This window comes from Carassius gibelio, chromosome B25 (assembly GCF_023724105.1).
Source record: "Carassius gibelio isolate Cgi1373 ecotype wild population from Czech Republic chromosome B25, carGib1.2-hapl.c, whole genome shotgun sequence".
In the NCBI taxonomy this organism is placed as follows: domain Eukaryota; kingdom Metazoa; phylum Chordata; class Actinopteri; order Cypriniformes; family Cyprinidae; genus Carassius; species Carassius gibelio.
In genome coordinates this window covers 3,928,525-3,953,712 of record NC_068420.1, presented here as the reverse complement: position 1 = coordinate 3,953,712, position 25,188 = coordinate 3,928,525, and the positions used below count along the sequence as shown (strand labels likewise).

Here is a 25,188-nt window from a genome sequence, read left to right as displayed (position 1 = left end):
AATGTATTTTAATCACTAAAAATGTAAATAATTTAGTCAGGCATGTTTTTAATGGAAAATCTAGTCCAACTCGTCCCTGGTACGGAAATAACATGAACATCAGAATGGATTATTTCATTATTGGAAGAAATAACACGTGGGTAAAATTAACTGGCACCGGCAGCACCCAAATCCCTTTATTAAATATTAATATTTAATTACCAAAATAAAACATTAGAAGTCTAGAAAAGACATTTTGAAATGTTCCCACAAAACCTCCACAGCTTATCACCCAATATCACATTACAAAAGAACACGTTGAGACCATTTCCCAACACATTTGAGTCTTGCCATTTTAACTTTGGACATCGAATCAATGGCACATTAGGAATGAGATACCAGCCACGAAAGTGATGTAATAAAGTTATGAAAGCACATTAGACTGAATGATACACCTAATAAAGTTCAGAGAGGTTAGTTAGGACAGGCAATATTGAATCAGCAGGTAAATTGTAGAAGACACAATAGTGGCTACAATGTCAGTCCTTGTCTGAACCTTGAATGTATATTGGTGTTTAAAGGCATCCTTCCACACATTCTTTAATTCAAAGCCAGTGCCGTCAAGCACAATGCCTGGAAAAGGATATTTAAGGCCTCACGTCCTGTTCATCTGATGTCATCACGGTGAGGTCAACACCGTGACCTTTAATCCAGTTCTGAAGATAGCAACCTTCAAGAATTCCATTGGAATCTGTTGGGAAAAGATTTAAGAGAGATTGAATTCCATTGAGAGAATTCACTTCTGTACATAAAAACAAAACCTGGGATGTTTGCAATAAAAATCATACAGTTGAATGACTTTCTAAAACATTAGAATGTGGAAAGGTTGATGGATTTTTTAAATGCACAGGTTAAAACTGTCAAATAAATAGGATAACTGGAGTAGGTCTTAGAGGAAATGTTGTCCTATGTGCTTTATCACATGAAGTGCTTACTTCCCTTTAGGATTTGTCTGTAAAATACATGCATCACAATCTTACAGCTTATGCAACTTGGTACTTCAACTCTTTAAACATTAAAACAAACCAAGAATGATGACTTAAAAGATCACCAAACGTTTCCAAGACACACAAACTACAAAACATTTCTCTAGTCATAGCGTTATCAACCTACTGAGACATTCCTCAAACACCCTCGTTGAACTCGTCATGCCCTTCTCGGTCTTCCCTGGCCTCTGAAAATATTCCCAGTAAAACCCTTTCGCACCTCATAAACGGTTTTATGCTGTTTTGAGCACCTCATATTCACTTTTGAGACAGGTCTGCTACACAGTCTTTAAATAAACCTGCAAATGGTTTGTCAATAATACGAGAACACATAAAAGCATGCGAAAATCGTCACACTTAACCTTTAAATTCAAACTGAACAAATGCAAGATATTTCATTTGGTTTTTTAATTCAAAGTCTTAGCTCGTACGCATGAGAAATGGCACGGAAATCAAATCTGTGCGTCTGTTATTATTTCATCAGCTTGTAATTTGAAGGCTGTTAGCCTATGTAAATTTGCATATTCTTAGGATGCATGTGAGATAAGCCACAATCAGAAACACAAACTGGCATGGATAACTTAATTACAAATGCAAAAAAAAAAAAAAAATGCTTCATACATTGTTTTTGCATAGTTGAGACAATTTATTTTTTCCGAGGCTGAAATGACATTAATCTTTCCTCCAGCCCCATCTACAGTTGCCATGATTGATGTTTTCTAATCTTATTACTTCAATTATGCCATCTGGGGCTGAACAATTTGCCATGATGCAATGCATCCGTCACTCTGGTCATTATTTCTGCCATTTCCAAGACGTCTAATGACATTGATAACACCCTAATCATCAAACCGGCCGAATGAAAGCAGATTATGTCACCGATGATAGCGTTTCCATTGGGCGTAAACCGGGCACCGTGCCTTCTCAATCCATTTTTGACATTTATGCATGAACTATATAGCTTCATTTTGTCCCTCAGATCAGATGAGGCCATTATCCAGCCCATCTCATAACTAAAAGCTCACCAACTCATTCTGAAGACATCACAACATCGTTTGTGGTTGTGTGGATTGATTACAGTGTAATTGTCTTCTTCTCTACAGACAGTTATCATATTAGCTCTGGAAAGCAGAACAAGGTGTGCTGAGTGTGTCTGAGGGACATTAAAGCAGGCAAGACACTTAAAGACAAATGTTTCTAGACTTTCATCAGTACTGGACCACTGATACTATTCTTGGTTATGGATATAAATGGTCTTAATACCTGCTGAGTTCATGAGCTGAATGGCTGAATAAACTGCGTCACCATGGGCAATCTGATGGAAATTGTAAAGTTTTGTTTCCTTCAGAAGTGTATATCAGTAAATATACACCTAATCTAGTGAATCATGCTTTTTAATGACTTTCAAAGTATCTGGTTTAGCTGAGAGAAATGATGAGCAATGAGAAACGCTGAGTGAACTATTTGAATAAATCAAACTGAATCGCGAATTGCTATTTCTTGCATCAAATTAGTTATTATTTTGAGATCTGGCCCCATTAATTCTAATGCCAAGCAGCTGATAAAAAGCACATGACAGCATTGCATGAAATATAATTTTAAAAAAATGATTATGTCATTATATGGTAATTTCCGCCATAAGACAAGGATTTATCTGTAAAAAAATTCACTGGGGCACATCGGTATTTCACTTACACGCAAGTAAAAAAACCCACCACATTTAAAAGAAATAGTTCGCCCAGTAATCACTAGATCTTCAGGAAATTACCAGTTATGTCGGTCTGTTTATCATGCAAAAGTTCCTTTTTGTGTTCTAAAGAGAAAAAAAAATGGAACTCCCGAAATGACTCAAATGTTTCGCTATCCCGCTTCGAACTCCCGAACCGATTAAAATGATTCACGCTCCGAACTCCCGAACTGACTCAAATGATTTACGCTCCGGACTGCCACACTGACTCAAATGATTCGCGAACCCGCTTTGAACTCCAGAACTGACTCAAATGATTCGCGATCCCGCTCCGAACTCACGAACTGACTCAAATGATTCGCGATGCCGCTCCGAACTCCCGATCTGACTCAACGCTCTGAACAACACTCTGAACTCCCGAACTGATTCAAATGATTCGCGATCCCACTCCGAACTCCTGAACTGACTCAAATGATTCTCGAACACTCTCCGAGCTCTCGAACTGATTCAAATGATCCGCGAAGCCGCTCCGAACCCCCGAACTGACTCAAATGATTCGCGAACCCAATCCGAACTCCCGAACTGATTAAAATGATACCCGCTCCAAACTCCCGAACTGATTCACGCTCCCAACTCCCGAACTGATTAAAATGAATCACGCTCCCAACTCCCGAACTGACTCAAATGATTCGCAAACCGCTCCAAGCTCTCGAAGAGGATTAAAATACATGCGCTTTTATGCGTTATGGTCTATATACAAACACAGAGTAAAACAGAAAGTAATTTTTAAACACTATTTTTATTAAGTCAGACCAGCACAAACTGAATATTGTATATCACAAGGATTTCTGAAATAAATAACAAAACACCTGAATAATATATTCAGAATCAAAAAGTAAAGTTATCAAGAATCATAAAAGCTGTTGTGTTGAGCCCTTAAAAACATCCATACATCCATATATACATACATACATATATAGCCAGGAAAATAAAGAAAACTCTTTGAAAGAGAAGGTGTGTCCAAACTTTTGGTCTGTAGCTACTGTATATGTAAATGCTGCTTAAAAATGAAATCTATGTTATCATGCTAAGGAGCTGACTGAAAGCCGGCGACTCCACAGTAGAGACAGGCTGCATGTTTTCAACAATGTTTCACCTGTATGAGAAAAACATACAGAGAATTACTTAAAACACTTTGCTGTAGACCCATTCCACATAATAATATTCATTAAAACTGTATGTTAACATGTAGGAGCTTGCTGCATGAAGCTACAGTTTACAAATCCATGGGAACGGATTGGAAAAGTGTGCATGCAGATTATGAATTTGTGGGTACAGATTCAAAAATCGAGGGTACGGTTAACAAAATCTGAGCGCATGGATTGGATATTCGTGGGCTAGTGTCACAGTGGGGCACTGTGACTAGAGACTGTGGCACTGGACTTAGAACACAACACACTAGGCATGCATAGACTTTTCATACAACGACACATATTTGTTTTCCGCAATGTAACACCAGTTAACATCAGGTATGTGTGTGTGTGTAATTGATTGTGTATTGTTTAAGTGTTGATCCTGTTCTCACCATTTTTGTTCAGGTTAACACTTTGTGAGTCAATAATTTTATTATGTTAATTTGGATATTGTTGAGAATACAGACAAGACCGGTTAGCATGTTAGATGTTTATTGTTTTCAATCATCCACTTACATAAAGTAAACAGTCATACTTACGTACTGGAACATTTCCACATAACAAACAGAAGAAACCCGGGCACTACCTTGCCACCATTTTTAAATACCTGTTTCCCGCCAATAGAAGGCACACTTAATTGGTCTCATGCCGGAGGGGGAGAATGGTGTTTGTTTGATGCTTTGGTAAACCATAATAATGAATTTAGTTTGTGTTGTTTGAAATGGTTCCCAGACAGCACACATACGTTGTGCCGATGTCGAGCCGACCTACAAAATTCCATCGGGACGATATCGCTCAGGGAGCGTTTGCTAATAGGCAAGATGTCTCGGCGACGTCGGCCTCTGATCGGAAATGCTCTCCGGCCGATGCTGAGACGATACATCCCGGCCGCTCTGCGTGGACGCGGTTCACCGGCGTTTTGCTCATCGTTACGGACCACCCGCGGCTACCGCCGCTGGTTTATAATAAAATACATACCACTCTCAAGAACAGACGCAACTTTATTAATATTTTCATTTATTTCATATTACATGTACAAATACAATAACATTTACCAGATGCTTTGATCAAAAGTGTATAATTCGGGATTATTTGTAGTCTTTTGAACATTAACCATGATTTTACTACAGCTTTTGCAATAAAACCATAGAAAAAACAAAATCAACCATAGTTTTACTACAATCACCATGATTTTACTACAGCTTTTGCAGTAAACCCATAGTTAAAACAAAAATAACCATTACTACAGTCCTTGTATGGTTAAATGTTGTATGAGTATAGCACCTTTTGACAATACTTATTTCAAAGTAGGTTTACAGGAAATGCATGTTTCAAGGTTACAGTTTAAAAAGCCAGAGATGACTGAGACTCACTGGGAAGACCATCTAGTTCATAATAAAAAGTCATGTGTTCAGTGCTGTCAGCATCGCATGCTAACTTTATACCAAGAACTTTTTTAAAAGAGTTACATAAACACAAAATAAAACCAGGCAAACAATACTAATTAAGCAATTAAAATGTTTTAAATTTCATGATAAAAGTTCAAAAATATTTTCTGATAAAATCTTACTAAACAAGTCTCTAGTTTTGTATTCAGTTAACATTAACATTATCTTTCAACATTTTTAAAGTGATGCTTACAAATAAAAGGGGACATGTAGGTCCACATAACTCAGAGAGTAAATATTGTTCATTTACAGATATAAGAGACGTTACAATAAAGCAGTTTGAAAATCATCAAATTTACCCTTATAGGCAAAATAAGGATAATATTTGTTTTGTGTGTTCATGTACAGTTGTCGTCTGTAGTCTCTGTGAGCGTTGGTGTCATCTGAAGTCTTCACGAGTGAGTTTGGATTCAGTCTGGAGCTGGTGTAATCTCTAGAAACCTTGGGATGGCCATCCTGAGATAGAAACAGGAAATAAAAAGGAGAAAGTTTAGAATAGCTGCTGCTGTTCATATTATTTCAGACAAAATATTATTTATTTAATCACATATAACTGGAGTGCATGGTTATTATTAGATGTGTTGTGTGAATACTAAACTATGTATTTTAATTTAATTTAAACAACAACAAAAAAGTGTGTCCGAGCCCCAAATATTATTTGGAAGGCTATTTTCAAAGTAAAATACCAATAGGTTTTGCTTCCTTTAGTGGACTCTGATAAATTCTTGGTGTTAGAATTTAGTGACCTCACTACAGGCCATGCACCATAGATGCTGCTGCCTCAATTTGAGCTTATTTTGCTATATATATATATATATATATATATATATATATATATATATATATATATATATATATATATATCTGATTTAATCACAAGTAGGTTTAATAAACGCACATCCACTTCCAATTCACCAATCAATAAACAAAAATCGACACACTGCCACTAATGCTCTCAAAAATCAGTTTATTGATGAAGTGTTTCACGTGATCCCTGTAAATGTAATATTTGTGGAACAGGCATCTCTTTAGAATGGAATATACATTTCAGTAGGTGGAACATTATATTTGTAATTTATACTACCGTTAAAAGTTTGGGGTCAGTACGATTTTCTTTTTACCTCTTTGAGAAAAGTCTCTTCTGCTCAACAAGGCTGCCTTTATTTGATCAAAAGCAAGTAAAAAAAAATGTAATATTGTGAAATATTACAATTTAACAACAGTTTTCTACGTGAATATATTGTGAAATGTAATTTATTTCTGTGATCTAAGCTAATTTTTATTACTCCAGTCTTCAGTGTCACATGATCCTTCAGAAATCATTCTGATTTGCTGCTCAATAAATATTTTCAATTATTATCACTGTCTTATCAATTATCAAAAGTTAAAACAGACATTTCTGTTTCAAACACTGTACTGTTTTAAAACTTTATTCATCATAGAATCCTGAAAAAGTGAAGGAACACAGCTGTTTTCAACACTGATAATAGTCAGAAATGTTTCTTCAGAAGCAAATCAGAATATAAGAATGATTTCTGAAGATCATGTGACACTGAAGACAGAGTAATGATGCTGAAAATACAGCTTTACCATCACAGGAATAAATTACTTCTCTAAATATATTCAAATAGAAAACTTATTTTAAATTGTAGTGAATTGTATTCATTTCATATGTTAAACTGTGGTTGCCATAAAAGATTTTCAAAAACACAAAAAACCATACCTTCCCAAACTTATGAAACAGTTGTGTATGTTCAAGGTTGTACTTACTGGTCCTGCAGTTTATAGCAACTTTGAGATGTTGTCTGACAGCAGCGGTGGGCCGTCAGGGTGAGCAGGGCTCTGCTGGCCCTATAAAAAACAAAACTGTGTGAAAAAAGCTTTTAAAGACTATTTAGTTATCATTTACATTTGTGTAATGTTCACAAATTGCTTGTGATTAGTTTAGTTGAGGTTGACCTGGAATATCCTACATTACAAAAAGTATATGGCCAGCACTACAGATTGTGCTACCCTTTTGATGAAAGAAGTCACATCTGATTTGTTACGAGCATTAGTGACAGAATCATCAGCAAATCAAATTTTGAAATTCACTGACAGCACACCCTCTGGGTCTAGAGACGTGCCCAGTGCTACCCCCAGCGTTAGACTGCCCTTTTAGTCAGGGATTTCCAAAGTACGAAAATGAAATTAAATGAAAAGAAAATACAGCCTACAGACCTGGTTGCCAATCTACTAAAATGCTTTTTTAAGGTGCTATTTTGCAGAAAAAAAGAGAATAACTGAGAAATGAAGACCTACAACTGAGAAAGGAAGACCTAAACCTAAACTGAAGGCCAGCAACATTTTTATGCACCATTTCAAAGATTGCAACTACGAGTGCTATGAGTGGCTAACAGTTAACACCAAGCACAAGTTATTTTGTTGGCCGTGATTACTTTTTAATCTGAGTCAAGGGACATGAAAAGAGTTCTTTATTATTTGATGAGTATTGTATCATGCACATTGTTATAAAAGAGGTCAACCGATTCATTGGTTTTGCTGGTTAATCGGCACCGATAGTTGATTTGTAGAACTATCTGCAAAATCCATGGAGATATTTTTCCGTATTGCGTTTGTTTTGCCATGTGACACTGTGCGCTGCACAGAGTGGGAAACTTCAAACGCGAGTTTAAATGCAGCCGTTCACATAGTTTTCTATTAAATAACATTATATTAATCTCAAATCATTGTAAATTTACATAATGACTTCACCCTAGGCTATAAATTATGTATTGTGCATTTTACAGCAAAACGTTGGTCTTTCTGTGGCTCTAATACAGTCTGTATGCTTCATATAGAAAGCTGTAATACAGATTGCGCGTTTTCTTTCCGTTTGCTCTTTTTTTTTTAACACTGAACTTTAAACACATATGCCACATAGTTCATTCCTGAAGCAAACTTATGTCCGTTTGGTGATTAAATAAACAGTTTAGACCGCTGCTTGAATTGAATGTGACGCATCCGGTGTGTGTGATAACTGTGACTTCTCAAAGACGCTGCACATGATTAGATAATCATGCACTGTTCTAAAATAGCAGCAAAAATAATGTGATGCGTTCGGTGTGTAGGGTTGGGTATCGTTTGAATTTTATCGATTCCAATTCCGATTCTGCTTATCGATTCCTAGTTTCGATTCCAATAAGATAAAAAATCCAATATAAAAAAATTAAGTCAAACATTTAGATGTGAAACATGTTTCTGTCTTTTTACAAAGCATTCTGTTACAGCTGAATAACATGAGCAAAAATCAGCAGCTTACAAAACACTGCAAGAGGAATTTTGCCTGTGCTTAAAAAAAAAAATACCATAACAAAAACAATTAATTAATAAAAATATTAAAGTGTTAAAGAGAAGTAACCAGTCAGTAGTAAGATATGAACAAACAAATCAATTAGCAATATCCTAAATACAACTAAACAAAATTTCAGGTACAGAAACTGTAATTAAAAGTTTAAAAACACTGCATAGTTTTCTTTTTATAAATAAAATAAAGATTAATCAATTAAAGTTATTAAATATATTCAGTCGAGATCAGTGAATGATTTTCTTTTGTTTCTTTTGTTCTTTGATTAACATTAATGACAGACAGCGCGTTTATTAGGCTGTTGTCTCTTTAAACAAAAATACTGTACGTGTGTGTTTTCTTTCTCATCTGTTTACATTCATGTAAGACAAAAACGTTTGTGTTTATGATGATATACTGATGTAGTTTTCTGTATATTGGTCGACAAATATGAAAGAAGTCAGTTTCGGCTCGGAACAACCTTTTCTACAGTTGAAATACATGGAATGGTCCGAGAATGGACACAAACCCGGGAACCCACAGCGCGACCGCAGACCGCTGCTCTCATTCAGTATCCATTTTGTTCAGTATTCATTTTAAAAACTATTGGTTTATAAATCGGTATCGGCCAGTGTGGTCCAAACTAGCTATCAGTATTGGAAAAATCCACTATCGGTTGATCTCTAGTTGATAATACTGTGGTGCTGTGTGGATGTCCAGACAAAAAAAAGGACCAAATCAATACCGTTGGCTACTGGTGATACATTGAGGTCTAATGAAGCGAAATGATCGGTATTTAGGAGAAAATGAACACTACTTACAACAGTATTACCTTTAATCCATAGCCTGGGCAACCAGCTGTCAGCACGTACACAACTGTCTATAGAAACTGTCTATAGAACGTGACTTCTCTGTCGCATGACAACAGATGCACGGGCGAGATACTGGAGCTGATGACGCTGTTTGCCGGCGCAGCATCGTGATGTCTATCAGCCATCGGCGATGGACGATGACATCGTCAATCAGGCCAACCCTAACCAGGATGACATAATTAAACAATTGTACACAGATTAACCCATGTTGTGATAAGGGGAAACCGTTATATCTTGCTCCCGCCCATATTCGCAGCGGCGTCCGAAATAATTTTGCACGTTCAAAGGCTGGTGTAACCGCACCTTTACACATATGGCTGCGTTAGCTGTAACAGAGATGTGTAAGATGTGTACAGGTATCTAACAGTTTTTTACTGAAGGCCCTGACTGAAACCCCACGGTACTCACTGTCTGACAGCAGGTTCACTCAGACTCTGCTCATCATCACTGAAGAGTCCAGGAACAAAACAAGCAATCTGACACAGAGTCAACAATATTTACTCTGCAGTTCCAGGTTCATTAGAAGGAAACAAGCTAGAGTAGAGGTGAAATGGAGATAAAAGACAGAATAATATATAACAATTATAATAACATGTAATATACATATTCTACTACTAAAAATATAATCTTAAAATAACACAATCTATATTTTTAGTTTTAGGTTGAGTGTGACTTACGTTATGATGTCAGGGACTTCTTAAAATTGGTGAAATGTATTCTGAAAAAGGCATATTCATGTTTTTCATGAGCTTCTTCAGGTCACCTGTATTTCTAAGTCAGAATCTCCCTTCAGAAATGTTGAAATCTTGGAGCTTCACTTCTGTTCTGTAGAGTTTCTTTCTGTCCTCCTGAAATCACAGAACAATTTGTATTAATATATGTTTATCATGAAATATCAAAACTAATGTCAACTTGATTTCAGCCGATTACATTCTCACTGTAAGTGACGTCATCGATTCAGTAAATCAGCCTTTTCCAATAACATACTGACAAATCACCAGCAAAACATTCAAAGTGCCATCAAAATATCTCATACACACACTAAGATTTGATTAAAAGCCCAGAGTTTCATCAACAAGAGCTCAATCTATAGAGTTAGCCTACCTGAAAACTGCTAAGATGCTAACGGACTTTTTCGAAGAAACTAAACCGTTTCTATAAAATAAATTTAATTGAAACATGTCAATAACAAGCAAAAAACGTGTCAGGAACATTTGTATGTAATATTTGTGTGATTTTAGCGACTAAACTTACCCAAAACAGTGTAAACTGCAGGGAGAGACGGAGATTACTGCTTGCCAGTAACGGTTTTTGTGTTGACGCCCCGTTTCCATGGCAACTCTGCTCCCCGCTCGCGCAGGACTCAAGCACACACAGCATTTACACAAACATCTAGAGTTAAAACATTACATTTATAAAGTACAGTCTCATTCAATAATCATTCAATAATTAATTTAAAAATCATTTTGTTTTAATCAAATCGAAGATTTGATTAAAAGCCCAGAGTTTCATCAACAAGAGCTCAATCTATATGTTAGTTAGCCTACCTGAAAACTGCTAAAATGATAACGGACTTTTCCGAAGACACTAAACCGTTTCTATAAAATAGATCAGAGCCACAGATGTCGCTGGGATTATCCTCTTCTCTCTCTCTGGGTGGCTAAAAGAGACGAATACTGGGCACGCGCACACAGAGAAGCGCGGCATCGGCCCGCGGTCGTGAACCAACTCAGGGCCGACGACTGATGAGCTGGAGAACAGAGCACTGACCAAATTATATCGGCCTCCGCCAGGCCGATGTTTTATAGATGTTTTAGGTATAGAGGCCGACGTTTCGATATTGGGCCGACGTCGGCCAGACGTACATGTGCTGTCTGGGTTGTATATTTCTGTATATTTTTTTGGTGCTTATAGTTATGCCTTTGTTACAACTAAGTCGCTATTTAATTGTTTTGTCTTTCTTGAACTTATTTGTTACCATCAATTGTTTAATGGTTTAGTCCTAGTGGGAGGGGCTTATACTTTTTAAGTGTTTCTCTCAGTCTGGTAAAGGAACTCGTAGAGTGAGTCGGAGAAGTTGCTTGCTCGATTTTTGGGTTAAATTATTGACATAGCCAAAAGTTTTGTTTGTACATTGTGGAGTGCTTAATCATAACTATAATGTATAATTCAAAATATAAATGATTAAATAATTAATTTACATTTTGGGTGAACCATTTATTTTATATTTTATTTTGTATCCCAAGGCATTCTGTTTTTGTAGTACATGGTAGCTCTGAGTAAAAGATATTGCTGAAGTTCATCTTCTGATATTGGATTCCAGCCTCAAATATTCAGCTGGAGGTGATTTCATTCTGGCCACGACTAGACAAATGACAGAAATTCTTCTTTCTTTGTGAAACCGGAGCACTACCGTTGACATTTTCATCAAGTCTTTGGCGGAGGTTTTCAAAGAGCTGTTGCTGTGTTCCAGGACACATGCTGTGGGAGGTTGTGTGTCGGGCGCAGACCCTGAATGACTGTTTGCACCGATCTGTCATTCATTCTGAATGAGGTGAGAGATCCACATTCAGGTCACTGATCCTGGAGGTAAACAAGAGCATCTCGGCTCTTCTTAACTGAACCCCACTCCTAGAACAATATCCACTACATAAAATAACCCCTAAAATGTGTGGTTTATATGTCAATAAGATGATGTGCCTGGAATAATTTCCTCTTGAACTGTCAAACTTTAAAATATAGAAAAATATGAATGGAGTGAAACCGGTTACCTCATCTGAATATGTTCATAGATTTGTGTTGGATGTTATCTTTGGAATGGAAATATTGGAAATATCTTATTTAAAAACAACACATTTTTCATTTGTCATAAAATTAGCGAGCTAAGCCCGTCGTAGCCTACTGATGGTGTCGTAAAAACATGGCTGAAGACGCCAAAAGAGACGAACTGATTCAATTGAGTGAGTCATTTATGAGGCAACTCTCCGATTATTCAAAAATATCAAAAATCGAATTAAAGCCATACGTTTTCGAATTTTAATATCGCGGGTGATTATTTAAAATAGCATAGTGACTTGTGAAACTGAGCCTTTTGATACTTTAAATTAAACCATGCCTGGCAAAATGATTCACTGCTTCAAAGAGCTCCAATCGGATCCCAAATCGTTTATCGCGACTTTGGAGCCAGGTCACGAATCATTTAATTTAGATTTAGGATTCTTTATTCTGGAGTGCGTTTCCCAAAAGCACAGCTATGATCATTAGTTCAATTTAACTTTATTATTAATAGCCCCACAGTTCACAGGACACGCCAGATCGGGACTTCGGTGTACGGATCGGGAATCATTTGTTTTAGGTGGAACTTCAGGTTCGCGAATCTTTCGAATCAGATCGGAACTTCGGATAGGCCTATGCACACACACACAGGCCTCTGTGTGTGTGTGTTTGTACACGGTTACTCCTTTCTCTCTTTACACCCATACTGTAGCCTATCTCACATCTACTCGTGTGATATTGCTCATAAATCGACCATTCTCGCTGTGAATGGGAATTAAAACTATTGGTTCTTGTGGAACATAAACAGATTCACAGTGTTTGAGAAATATTTTATTCGTAGAGTGAACATTTCAAGATCTCTTGTATATACAGAGCAGACTAAGACTTTGAGGTGAGTTTCGCTCTCCTCTAGCGCCATCTACTGAACAGCCTGAAGAACTTCATACGCTTCCTCTACACGTGAAGAGGCATCGGTTTGAACTTGTAAACATCAAGACTTCATTTGCACATCTGTATCTTAAAGAATGAGTTCATAAAAACATGAAAATGCATCAGTTACTCACCAATATGTCATCATAGACCTGTATGTCTAACTATGGAAAATGTTTAGCTTCTGTTTTAAAGATAATGAGCATACATGCTAAATAACACTGCAAAGCTTCAAGATATCAGCTGTCATTATAATGAAAAATATCAGCATAGGGGTTTGACAAACATGGGGGGGGGGGGTAAATAATGCATAAATTTTCATTTTCTGGTGAACTGTTCCTTTAAAACCGCAATTGCCAGCCGTAATAATGTACATCCATCTTCAATAATGTTATTCAATTCCATAAAAATCATAAAACTATTTTTATTTTCAGTGTAATCTTAACAGCATGAACAGGCAGCTCTGTTCTGCTCGTCACGTGTTTCTCAGGTTCCTGAGCTCTAGCTCCAGTTGTCGGATTCTCTCGTCTTTTTCTCCCAGTTCATCTTTGAGTTTCCTAATTTCATCCTGCTGCTTGAAGACCATCTTCAGGAGCTGCTTATGAGACAGAAAAATCTCCTTAATATCTCACTTTTCTTTCTTTTGTAGGCATAAAAAGATTATACAGAGAGCAAATGGAGTCTTCTCTTTAGAAAAAAACAAAAAACAACCTCTTATGGGCAATATAAAAAGTTTAAAAAAATAATAAAAATAAATATTTCACCTAAAAAACCTAAGACAGCTTGGTCAAAGAAACCAAAGAGATGAAATATTATTTATAGTGTGATGCTAAATTTGACACCGAAGCTTGTGATGGATTTGTTTTGCTAAAAATACCTGATTTATAATGTCTGAAGCACCGGTTTGATCTGAAGACCCCAAAATATTCACAAAACCACATTCATTCTTTATTAATAATGCTATTTGTCCAGCTATAAAAGTACATTTACTTAATGTTTGGATATCTGTGTTAGTTTTTGCAATGGACTTGCTTAATCACTTGGTTCATTTGAAAATACTTCAGTGAAAAATGCACAGAACTAAAGCTTTAATATCAGATAACATGTTGTCCAAGCACAGAAACCAGATGTGAAGGCAGCTGCTGTAATGAGACACAGCTGTAGATGAAGCACGCAGAAAGCTTTAATGCATGTTTATCGAGAAAGCTTCATTTGCCATATATATATATATATATATATATATATATATATACAAACCTGATTCCAAAAAAGTTGGGAAACTGTACAAATTGTGAACAAAAAAGGAATGGAATAATTTACACACACACACACATACAGACAGACATACACACACACACACACACATGCACACACATACATACAGACAGACATACACACACATGCACACTCACACACGCTCTCCCTCTCACGCACACACACTCTCTCTTTCTCTCCCTCTCACGCACACCCACACACACACACACACACACACACTCTCTCTCCCTCTCACACAGACACACACACCTCTTTGTCAGTGTTTGGTGTGATGTTCTCCAGTAGGTCGATGCCCTTCACCGTCCGTCTGTCCCGTTCAGACGCTCTGAGACCCGCTGGATTTGGACGTTTATAAGCTTCTTTAAGAGAAATCAGCAGTGGCCCTGTACACACACACACACACACACACAGATGACTTTACAGTTCACACACAGATCAAACGCATGAATGAAGTCGGATCATGTTCATCACGAGACGTCACCTCTGTCAATCCCTCTGAGCCACTCGGCAGCAGACAGAGCTGATTCTGTGCCCGCCGTCATCGGGAAAATATCCTCCTGATACGTCTCAGACTGCAGCGGACATAGATCACGTTTAAAACACAAAACAGCTGCAAACACTACTGAAGGTGTGAGTTTTCAGTGCGTAATGGCATGATGTGCTGTGTTTGACTTCACTCGTGTTTGCTCACCCTGCGCGGGACGATCATGGAGATGGGCTCCACCAGACCTTTCAGAGTCACCAGCTTATAAAACCTGAAGATCTCACACTCGCTCACATCCACGCCGCGTTTGGCCATCACACCTGCACACACACCGACATCAGCATCAGATCAGACTCATTCACCACACACTTACCTTTGTCTTTCCTTCTTTTATTTTATTTTTATGAAAAAATACATAATTTGTATTACTTTCAATTTATTTATTTTCTTGTATTTGGATACTATATATACTTTATTATTTTATAATATTGTTTTTCAATTTATTTTTAAAAAACATTTATATTATTTTTATTGATTCCATTTCTTATGGATTTTATTGCAATACAATTTTTACTTCAATAATAACTTGGATAATTGTAATAATTGGAAAACACCATATCATATAATTTAGTTTATTAATATGCTCCAATATTTCAGTATTAAATAAACAAATTCAAATATAAAATAAAATAATAAAACCAAAATTGTGTAATATAACAGCAATTTTTAAAACTTTTACTTTACATTTTATTTTCCGTTTTTTAATTTATTTTCATCAACACTTCTATTGTTTTATTTCTTAAAAAATTGTACGTGATTTTATTTTAGTTGAATAAAAACTTAAAAACCTGAAGCAAAACACCATATAATTTAATTTAGTTTTTAATTGTAAAACATTATACTTTCATTAATTTTTTTTTTTTTTGTTCACACAATATATCTGTGTGTGTGTACTGTGTATATTTATTATTTATATATAAATACAAATGCATGTATATATTTCACAAAAACATGTTTATATATTGAATATATGTATATATATATATATATATATATATATATATATATATATATATATATAGTTTTATATAACATACACAGCACACGCACATATATTATGTGAACAGAAAATTGTATTTTGGATTCGATTAATCACAATAAATTTTTTAACAGCACTATATTATATATTTTTTTACTTAATTTATTTTATTTGACTTCATGCATTTCATTTTCAGTAAAAAAAAAAAAAAGGATTTATGTTTTTATGTTTCTTATAGATTTTATTGTCATTTTATTTTACTCAAAAATAACTGAAGCAATGCTTGAAAAATTGGGAAACACCATAACATTTATTTATTAAGATTTATACAAATATTTGAATTCTAAAACAATAAAATAAAATAAATGTGTTCATAAGCATTCAATTGTGTGTCTTGATATGTAACTTTGGATGGAAACTATGGGTGATTCGGTGAGAGTAACTCACCCAGACCCTTCTGCGGAGCCGGCGATCTGAACTCCATCAGGAACTGCAGGAAGGGTTTCTCAGCACTCACCTCGTAATACCTGATGTTCCCGTCTCCCTGTGGAGGTCAGAGCATCTCCACAGTCAGATGAGCCACAGTCCTGCGGGATTCAGATGTTTAACAGCAGACTCGCTCACCTTCCCGGCCAGATAAAGCATGTGTGTGTCAGCATCATAGAAGGGGAAGAGGACTCCGGCCAGACCGTCGATCTCCTCCTCTGTGATGGGAGCGCACAGATCCTCCTGCAGGTTTCCACACATGTCTGAAGGAGTCTGATGACTTATTCTTGTTTAGAGAACAGTTTACACCCTACCTGATCCCACAATGCAATCTGTCTAGTGTTCCAACTGGAGACGCCTGTGGTGAGGACGAGCTTCAGATTACCCAGAAACACCACGCGGTTCACTCGGGAGCTTTTACAGTCTGCTTCCTGTTCAGATGAACACAGAGTTTAACAAGCAGGATCGGTTCAAATATAAACGTAAAAATGTAAAATTAAAAATACATTTTTAAATAAATATTTTTTTAGTCAAACTATAGAGATATTCATGTATTTATCATGCAAAAAAAAATATTTAAATGTAAACATTTTACATTTAAACATTTAAGCATATAAACAAATTATACACACATGAACAGTTAAATATAATGTATAGGTAGAATTTAAATCTAAAAGTACAGAATATCAAAAAAAAATAATTTAAAAACAATTTTATGCATAGTTTTTATGTTTATTATGAAAAAAAAAAAAAAATAAATAAATATATATATATATATATATATATATATATAATTTAGTAAAACAAAATTAAAATAATGCAAAAATGACATGTATTTCTGACAAAATAGAATTAGTTAAATAAACATATTAAAATATAAACTAGTTTAATATTTAAAACAAAAATATTATGTAGTTAACATATACATCAAAAATTTTTTAATAAAAATATTAAACAAATATATAATACATATTTTATTAATATATAGGAATATAATTCTTTATATATTAATTACATTATATAATAGAACTGTTCATTTTAAAAGACATTAAAATATATTTATTTGTTTATATTTATTATAAACAACAAAAAATGTAATTATTCTGTGACACCAAATTGGAAAAACGCAAAAATAGAATTTGTTTACAACATAATACATTTAATTAAACAAACATGTATGATTAAATATAATGTGTAGCTAAAATATAAACAAAAAAGTTAAATAACAACATTACATAATGTTTTATTTTAAATAAAAAAAGATGAAACCGAATCGGATTAAATTGAGTTAAATATATATTTTTATATTTATTATTAAAAAAAATGTATAATTTTTCAACAGCAATTAGATTAACGCAAAAATATATTTTATTTCCAACATAATATATTTAATACAAACAATCGTAGATAAAATATTTTAAATATAACATATAAAAATATCAAATTCATAATTTATTCATTTAAAAATACAAATACTTATTTATAAAACTATAAAAATGCTAATTCAAAAACATAAAGCTCTCACCTGAAGAACTTTCCCTGAACGTGGATCAATAATCCTCAGTTTTTTATCCTTACAGCTAGTGGCCAGTAAACTTCCATCAGTGTTGAAGGACATACAGAGGATGACGTCTGGATGGCTGTCAATCATCTTCACAGCCACGCCCTCCTCCAGGTTCCAGATCACAATCTGTCACACAAACATCGGAACATCACGGGTCTGTGGTTCAGCTCACTGTGTGTTAGTCAGAGTTAGGTCTGGTGGTGGAGGTGACCTTGCAGTCGTATCCGGCGCTCAGCAGGATGCCGCTGCAGGTGGGATGCCACTCGATAAGCCCCGCCCTACGGCTGTGACCAATCAGGATCATCAGAGCCTCGGTCATGTTCCTCCTCAGACCGCCGTCAGGAATCTGCCAGATTCTCACCTGGGGGTCAAAGGTCACGGCTGCATTGGCGGAAATGTGGTCGCTGTAATCATCAGCGTTCACTGGTTAGACTCTCACCGTACAGTCCTCGGAGCTGGACGCGATGATGTTGTCCATGAACGGACTCCACTTGATGTCCATCACGCTGCCCTGGTGACCGCACACCTTTGGGTGATGAGGGTCTATTCTCCCCGGCTGAGGGACATGAGCTCATATTCAGACCGGGGCTAGTTGTCACACGGGAAATTTGCTTAGATCGCACTAGTCAAACGTGTTCTCTAGCAGTGGTGTTGTATGCTGGTCTCTGTCAAACTAAATAGCAATCTCATATGCTTTTTTATCGGTTAATATAATAACACAACACTGACATAAATTAAGACACGATCACTTTATAACAGTATTCATTAATGTGAGGTCGGGGCAAGTCGTCACATACAGTAGGTTTTATAACTTTATATATTAGTTACAGTGAGATCAAAAATATTTACAGCGTTTTTATTGATTTAGAATCAAGATAAAATAAAATAAAAATGTAATAAAAAAACCTAAAAAAAATAATTATTAAGAATTAATTAAAATTTTAAATTAGAAAAATTGTCTTGGAAAATTACTGAAATAAAACATGTTTAGGTTGAGCTACTGAAGTTAGTAAAACTGAAAAATAAATCAAAGCTAAATAATATTTGTAAATAAATCTTAAATAGAATTATGTATTCATTAGTTACTGTTTAATTTTCTTTTGATTATTTTATATATTTATTTATTGCATGCCGTATTGTTCTTTTTTATGCATTTCAGTCTGTATTTCATGTTTCATAATTGTTTTACAGTTTAAATGTCGTTGAAAAACCAAAATGCCAAAATGAAAAATCCAATTAAATAGCCAATAACATATTTTAATACACATATCATATGCAGGTGAAGATGGCATTGTCTTACATTTTTACAAATAAGGTATTTTTCTCAACTTTTTGGAGATTACTGTGCAACTGACAATTTACCTCATATGTGCCCCGCTGTGTGTTAACTAAACTGTATTTTGTCACCCTGCAATATAGGGTTTTATTTCTCTTTCTCTAATAATTTTCTATATTTCAGTTCTTATTTCTACCAGAAGGCGGCGCTACAATCTATTCTTTCTGGTTCCACAGAAATCTAAGCAGCCACATTACCTAAACTAGTATTAATTTGCTAACAGAAAATCATTTGATTCACTACGCTCTCACTACGCTTAAGTTTGATAAAACAGATTTCTGATGTGGTTTTGACTCAGTAGCGCGTGTGCACTTGAGGACTGAACTAACTAGTCTCAGTCTAACAAAGAGCTGATTGAGTTTCTGTACCAGTCACAGGTTTCTCCATCTATCTCTCCCAGAGACACTGATATCAATACATCCTCCAAAACACACGCTTATGGACCACTACTGTCTCTAATATCACGTACTGTGATAGTACTGAGACCAAAACATTACACCAGTTAGTTCTGGTTCTGTGCTTTCACTGGATGGATGGATAAACTAGTACTTTTGCATCCTGAACGGTTATGCTCCCTCCTAATGGTTCATTAAACTAGTTTGTTTCATTACATAGAGAAGGGTTGTTCTGTAGTTAATTGGATGTTAAACCAGTTGTTATCCTTTAAAATCATCTGATGTTTAAACAATATTTAGTATGTAGAAAGTAGTTATGCTTCAATTGGTTGGTCAAATTACTTGGTTATAACTGGTTGGATGGTTTTGCAAGGTATGATTATGCTTCACTTGGTATGCAACTACAATTTAACTGACTAGTTTGTTTTAGCATGTACAATATGACTTTGCCTTGATTGGTTGGTTAAACTAGTTTCAGTTTTGCACAGTATGCTGAAGCTTCATTTGGTTAAACTAGATTGTTTTAGTTTATGTGGATAGTTTGTTTCAATATAAACAGTCCAGTCATGCTTCATTTGGAAAGTTAGTAAGTTTCATTTGGAAACTAGTTGTGCACAGTACATTTATGCTTCGGTTGAAAAGTTAGTTAAACTAGTTTGTTTTAGTATGCACACTATAGTTATGCTTCAGTTGGATAGTTTAGTTAAACTAGTTTGTTTTTATGGACAGTATGATTAAGCACTAACTGATTAGTTAAACTAGTTTGCAGAGGTGGAAAGTAACGAATTACATTTACTCGCGTTACTGTAATTGAGTAGCTTTTTTGTGTACTTCTACTTTTTAAAGTAATTTTTAAAATCTGTAATTGTACTTTTACTTAAGTATTTTTTGTTTGAAGTATTGTACTTCGCTACATTTTAAAACACATTAATTACTGAGTAAAAAAAAAAAAAAAAAAAAAAAATTTGCTCCCTGGAAACTAAATAATTGCAACGTTGCATTGGTGGTTAAAATGAAGCTTTGAGATTTTAGCAAAAGGTTTTGCACAAATTAGCCCAAAAGACTGGTGCGGAGTGTGCGATATATATCGTCTGCGATAATATCTTTGTTGTTTTAACAATGTGCGCGCGCATTTACAGTGCGTCCATTCACTGTGTGAATCAGTCTTGTAAAGCGCATTTAGAATGATCACAAAATTAGTCAGAGTTAGTTTTTTTTTTTTTTTAAAAAACAGGTCAGTAAACAAGTTAATTAAGAGACTTGCGTTTTAGATACCATATTGCCTGTTTTTGCTCTATTTTTACAACAAAAAATAATTCCAAACATAGCCACCAAAGCACAGTTTTGCGTCTCTGAGCAACTTGACCGTGTTTCGTTCCTGAATGAATCAACCGTTTAAATGATTCGGTTCAATCGCAGTGACTCACTTATTAACAGTGACTTGCTGACACATACTGGCCATTTTAATTTCACATTTAAAGTATCTTTTGATTTTTTTTTTTTTTATAATTAATTTCTTATCATTTCAAATGAGTATTCAACATTTTATGCCTTGTATATCAAAACATTATTCATGCATTTGTAACTGCAGGTTAAATGCATTCTTGTCCTTCACTAAACAGTGTGTAAATACATCTAAATGCCACTTCCGATGAAGCTTCTGCATTTCGTCTGCATTGAAAAGATGAGTTTGTTGATACTAATTTGCCTGGTAACAGCCCAAATGTCTTATTATTCTAAATAACTGATTCCTTTAATTAAAAACAACTAGTTTGAGATTAATAGGCCTGTGCCAGGGGTGTCAAACTCAGTTCCTGTAGGGCCGTAGCCCTGAAGAGTTTAGTTCTAACCCTGCTCCAGCACACATATCATGTAGTTTTCAAATAAACCTAAATGATTAGATAAGCTGGATCAGGTGTGTTTAATTAGGGTTATATCTAGACTGTGCACGACTGTGGCTCTCCAGGAACTGAGTCTGACACCCTTGGTCCCATTTTTAGACTGGTACTTTTACTTGTACTTAAGTAAAATTTCATTCATGTAATGGTACTTTTACTTGAGTAGAATATGTTTGTACTCTTTCCACCTCTGCTAGTTCGTTTCCATATGCACAGTATGACTGCTTTAATTGGATGGTTAAACTAGTTTTTGTAAAGTTATGCTTCATGTTGTTTAACTAGTTTGTTTTCACATCCACAGTATGATAGTCACTTATATTTGGTTGGTCAAGCTAGTTGGTTCTAGTATGCAAAGTACAGTTATATTCCCGTTTAAAAGTTGGTTAAACTGGTTTGTTTTCATATGTACAGTATGACAATGCTTTGGTTGTTTAAAATGTTTTAGCATGCACAATACAGTTGGTTAAACTAGTGTGCTTTACTATTCACATGATTTTATTTTGATTTGTTACACTAGTTTCTTTTAGTATGAACAGTATGAATGTGTTTGAATTGATTGGATGATTGAACTAGGTTTAATATATACAGTACAGCTACACTATAACTGATTGGAAGGTTAAACTAGTTTCTTTTAGTATGCACAGTATGGTAATGCTTCAGCTGCATAGTGGGTTAATCTAGTTAAACTAGTTTGTTTGAGTATGTATGGTTGAAATCAAATTAGTGTGCAGACATATAATTGGTGTAATTAATATGCACAATACAGCTACACTTTAATTGATTGCATTGTTAAACTAACACGTTTTAGTCTAAACAGTATAGTCATTATGCTTTATTAGCATAGCTGTTGAGCTAGTTAGTCTAGTTTATTTTGGTATGTACAATTTGGTTATGCTTAGTTGTATAATTGGTCATAATGGTTTGCGTATACACCGTAGGACTATGCTTCAGCAGAGTACGGTTAGGTGTTAACTCTTACCTTATGAAGTGGGATAACGAGGAACGCTCCTCCTCCCGCGCTCTCGGTGACCACGGCCAGGAATTTGGGGTTAACGGCACAGAAGTGGTTGTCATGGACGCTGTGAGTGATGGGAATTCCCTCGTAACACTGTTCCCTGCTTCCCGCTTTTCCATAAACGTGCCGGAACTTGGAGCTCCTGTACATGGAGTGCCACGACATCTGCATCCAAACACAGCGAGAGAGCACTGGTTACACACACACCACCAGCAGCACCAGTAACACACATCTATCTATTCATAGTGACACGTTATTCACGTCTAATCCCTCATTTTTTCCCATGATATGCTCTCAGTTGAACAGTTCCTGCATGCTTCTGTTTAATGAATGCTTCTGAGGTTTATAAAGGGATGCAGAGTTTGACAGCTGCCACATCCCACGTGTTAACGTCAGCGATCAAACAGAGAACATGACCCATTTTCTCTCTCTTTTTCTCTCTCTCTCTCGCGGTGACGATGCATTCACAAGATTGTGTAACTCCAGTATTTAATCAGGCAGAAGAAAGATAATCTTCTTCAGCCTATATAGCAGATGAAGAGAAACACAGAGTCAATGTTTCCCGCTCCTTTATAAGTCTGACTTGACTAACAGTGAGTAAAAAGTGGGGTATGATCACATGGAAATGAAAATAAATGACTCTGACTAGTAAAAGACTGTTGTGTGATTCTCTCATCCTGTGGTTTGTGTTGTTCTCATTGTTTGCTATTGTTTCAGCTCAATTCCTGCTTTGCCTCCGTGTGTTTCCTTCTTATTATATTCTTTCCTTCACACGCACGCTCGACTCGAACCCAATCTTCAGGGATTCAAACACAATGGGAATCCATCCGCACCCTCTGCTCAAGAAGGGAAGTGCATTATATTAATATCTTCATATGAAGACAACATGAGCACCACTGAATGCACGACAAGCACTATTTAACTCACTAAAACAAAAAAAATGTTGATGTTTAAATATGTTTTAATACAAAACGAGATAAGAATATTACTTTGCATTACAAATAGCTAACAAAATAAAGCCATGGAAGCTTTGGTAATTTTTAATAATATTGTTTATAATTTGTAAATAATAAAGATTTAATTGGTGATATCGTGCAGTAAAAAAATATCAAAAAAAAAAATATATATATATATATATATATATATATATATATTCATTATAAAATATGGTCATAAAATATAATATCTTTGGGCATTAAATAAAAAATATATTCATTATTTAAAAAAATGTATCCATAATATACTGTAATCTTATAAATATATTTATATTAGATCATACTATAAACTTTTTACTCATGAAAAAAATACATACTATTAAAATATGAGACCTGAAAAAATATATTATAAAATGTTCACTATAAAAAATAAGCTTTTTATTCATAATATAATCTCAAAATACAATTGTATTATATTATACATTTTTTATTCATGAATGAATTGTGCAAAAAATATATATTCATTATAAAAATACTTAAAAAAAAATATTAATACATTTAGATTTTCTCTGGGAAACCTGCTCTTTTAGCTGTAGACTCAACTAGTTCCTGACCATTTCTATCTCGTGCCAGTCTTCTTACCTTGACTTTGGTCATGAAGATCTGCTCTCTTTGAGCTCCAGATGATCTTCTGCTGCTGGAGATGGTGAAGAGAAGTAAATGACACACATCTGCTGCTGCTGCTGAGTGTGTGAGTCAAACACACACACACACACACACACACACACGACTCCTCCCTCATCTCTCTCTCTCTCTCTCTGGTGATTATATAACACATGCAGTGTCTGACTGTCATGCTGAATTCAGCTCTGATCTTCTTTATCATGTGCTGGATACATCTGTGTGTTCAGTTCACAGGTGCATCGCGCAGAAAAAGCTTCATCACAAGTCAAAATCTGATTTTATTTTTTTACGTCATGTAAAATGCTTAGTTAAATATGGGGTGAATATGGGGTGAATTATGAAGAATGACTCCAAACATTGATTTGTACTGGAGTAAACTTGATGTTTTGAAGACTAAAACTTCATTTAGAAATGCATTCACCTGATATTTTGGGTCTACTGTTCTTTATCCAGAATGAGCGTTTTCATACACAGTATAACGCTTATAACAAGACCGGGGCAAGTTGTCACATTGCCAGACTGATTCATTTGCTTGAATATATAAACACTAATAATAAGACAAACTATAACATGTTCTGTCAAACACACAGGCACACATGCATCTTCAGGGTTCAGACCTGATCTGGCAAACACAGCTCCTTCTTCATGCCGTCTGGCCCGGAGGAGAGAAATACACGCCAAACTTTGTGTGGTTTGCTCCATGACGCCCTTCCTGTCCTGTCCTGGATTGACTGTAATAAAGACACAGATGAGCTCATGTTTCAGACCGACTTCTCTTCTGTGTGATGTGGCTGTTAGATCTTATTTTAGCACATCTGATTC

The 25,188-nt window shown here is 35.3% G+C and overlaps 1 protein-coding gene and 1 long non-coding RNA gene across 5 annotated transcripts; both read right to left on the bottom strand.

Moving 5' to 3' along the window:
• Positions 1-4,888: 4,888 nt before the first annotated feature.
• Positions 4,889-11,154, bottom strand: LOC128013704 (uncharacterized). Of its 3 annotated transcripts, XR_008183386.1 has the most exons (8): positions 11,098-11,154; positions 10,805-10,912; positions 10,655-10,705; positions 10,228-10,398; positions 9,959-10,084; positions 9,500-9,711; positions 7,124-7,204; positions 4,889-5,809 (listed from the first exon to the last, which is right to left on the bottom strand). It is a non-coding gene; the product is annotated as an uncharacterized LOC128013704 (long non-coding RNA). The 3 variants fall into 3 exon arrangements; XR_008183385.1 differs by lacking the exon at positions 10,655-10,705; XR_008183387.1 differs by lacking the exon at positions 10,655-10,705 and having other exon boundaries at positions 9,511-9,711; positions 11,098-11,147.
• A 1,989-nt stretch (positions 11,155-13,143) lies between these two features.
• Positions 13,144-24,438, bottom strand: coro2bb (coronin, actin binding protein, 2Bb). 2 transcript variants are annotated; one of them, XM_052596846.1, is made up of 12 exons: positions 24,325-24,438; positions 22,712-22,912; positions 18,543-18,659; positions 18,315-18,464; positions 18,065-18,229; positions 16,854-16,970; positions 16,678-16,782; positions 16,501-16,597; positions 15,222-15,334; positions 15,012-15,102; positions 14,780-14,913; positions 13,144-13,850 (listed from the first exon to the last, which is right to left on the bottom strand). In XM_052596846.1, exons 1-12 carry the CDS (start codon positions 24,337-24,339, stop codon positions 13,731-13,733), a joined length of 1,425 nt encoding a protein of 474 aa, XP_052452806.1. In that variant the 5' UTR covers positions 24,340-24,438; the 3' UTR covers positions 13,144-13,730. The 2 variants fall into 2 exon arrangements, with proteins under 2 accessions (XP_052452806.1, XP_052452807.1); XM_052596847.1 differs by lacking the exon at positions 24,325-24,438 and having other exon boundaries at positions 18,543-18,691; positions 22,712-22,847.
• Between the last annotated feature and the right edge of the window lie 750 nt (positions 24,439-25,188).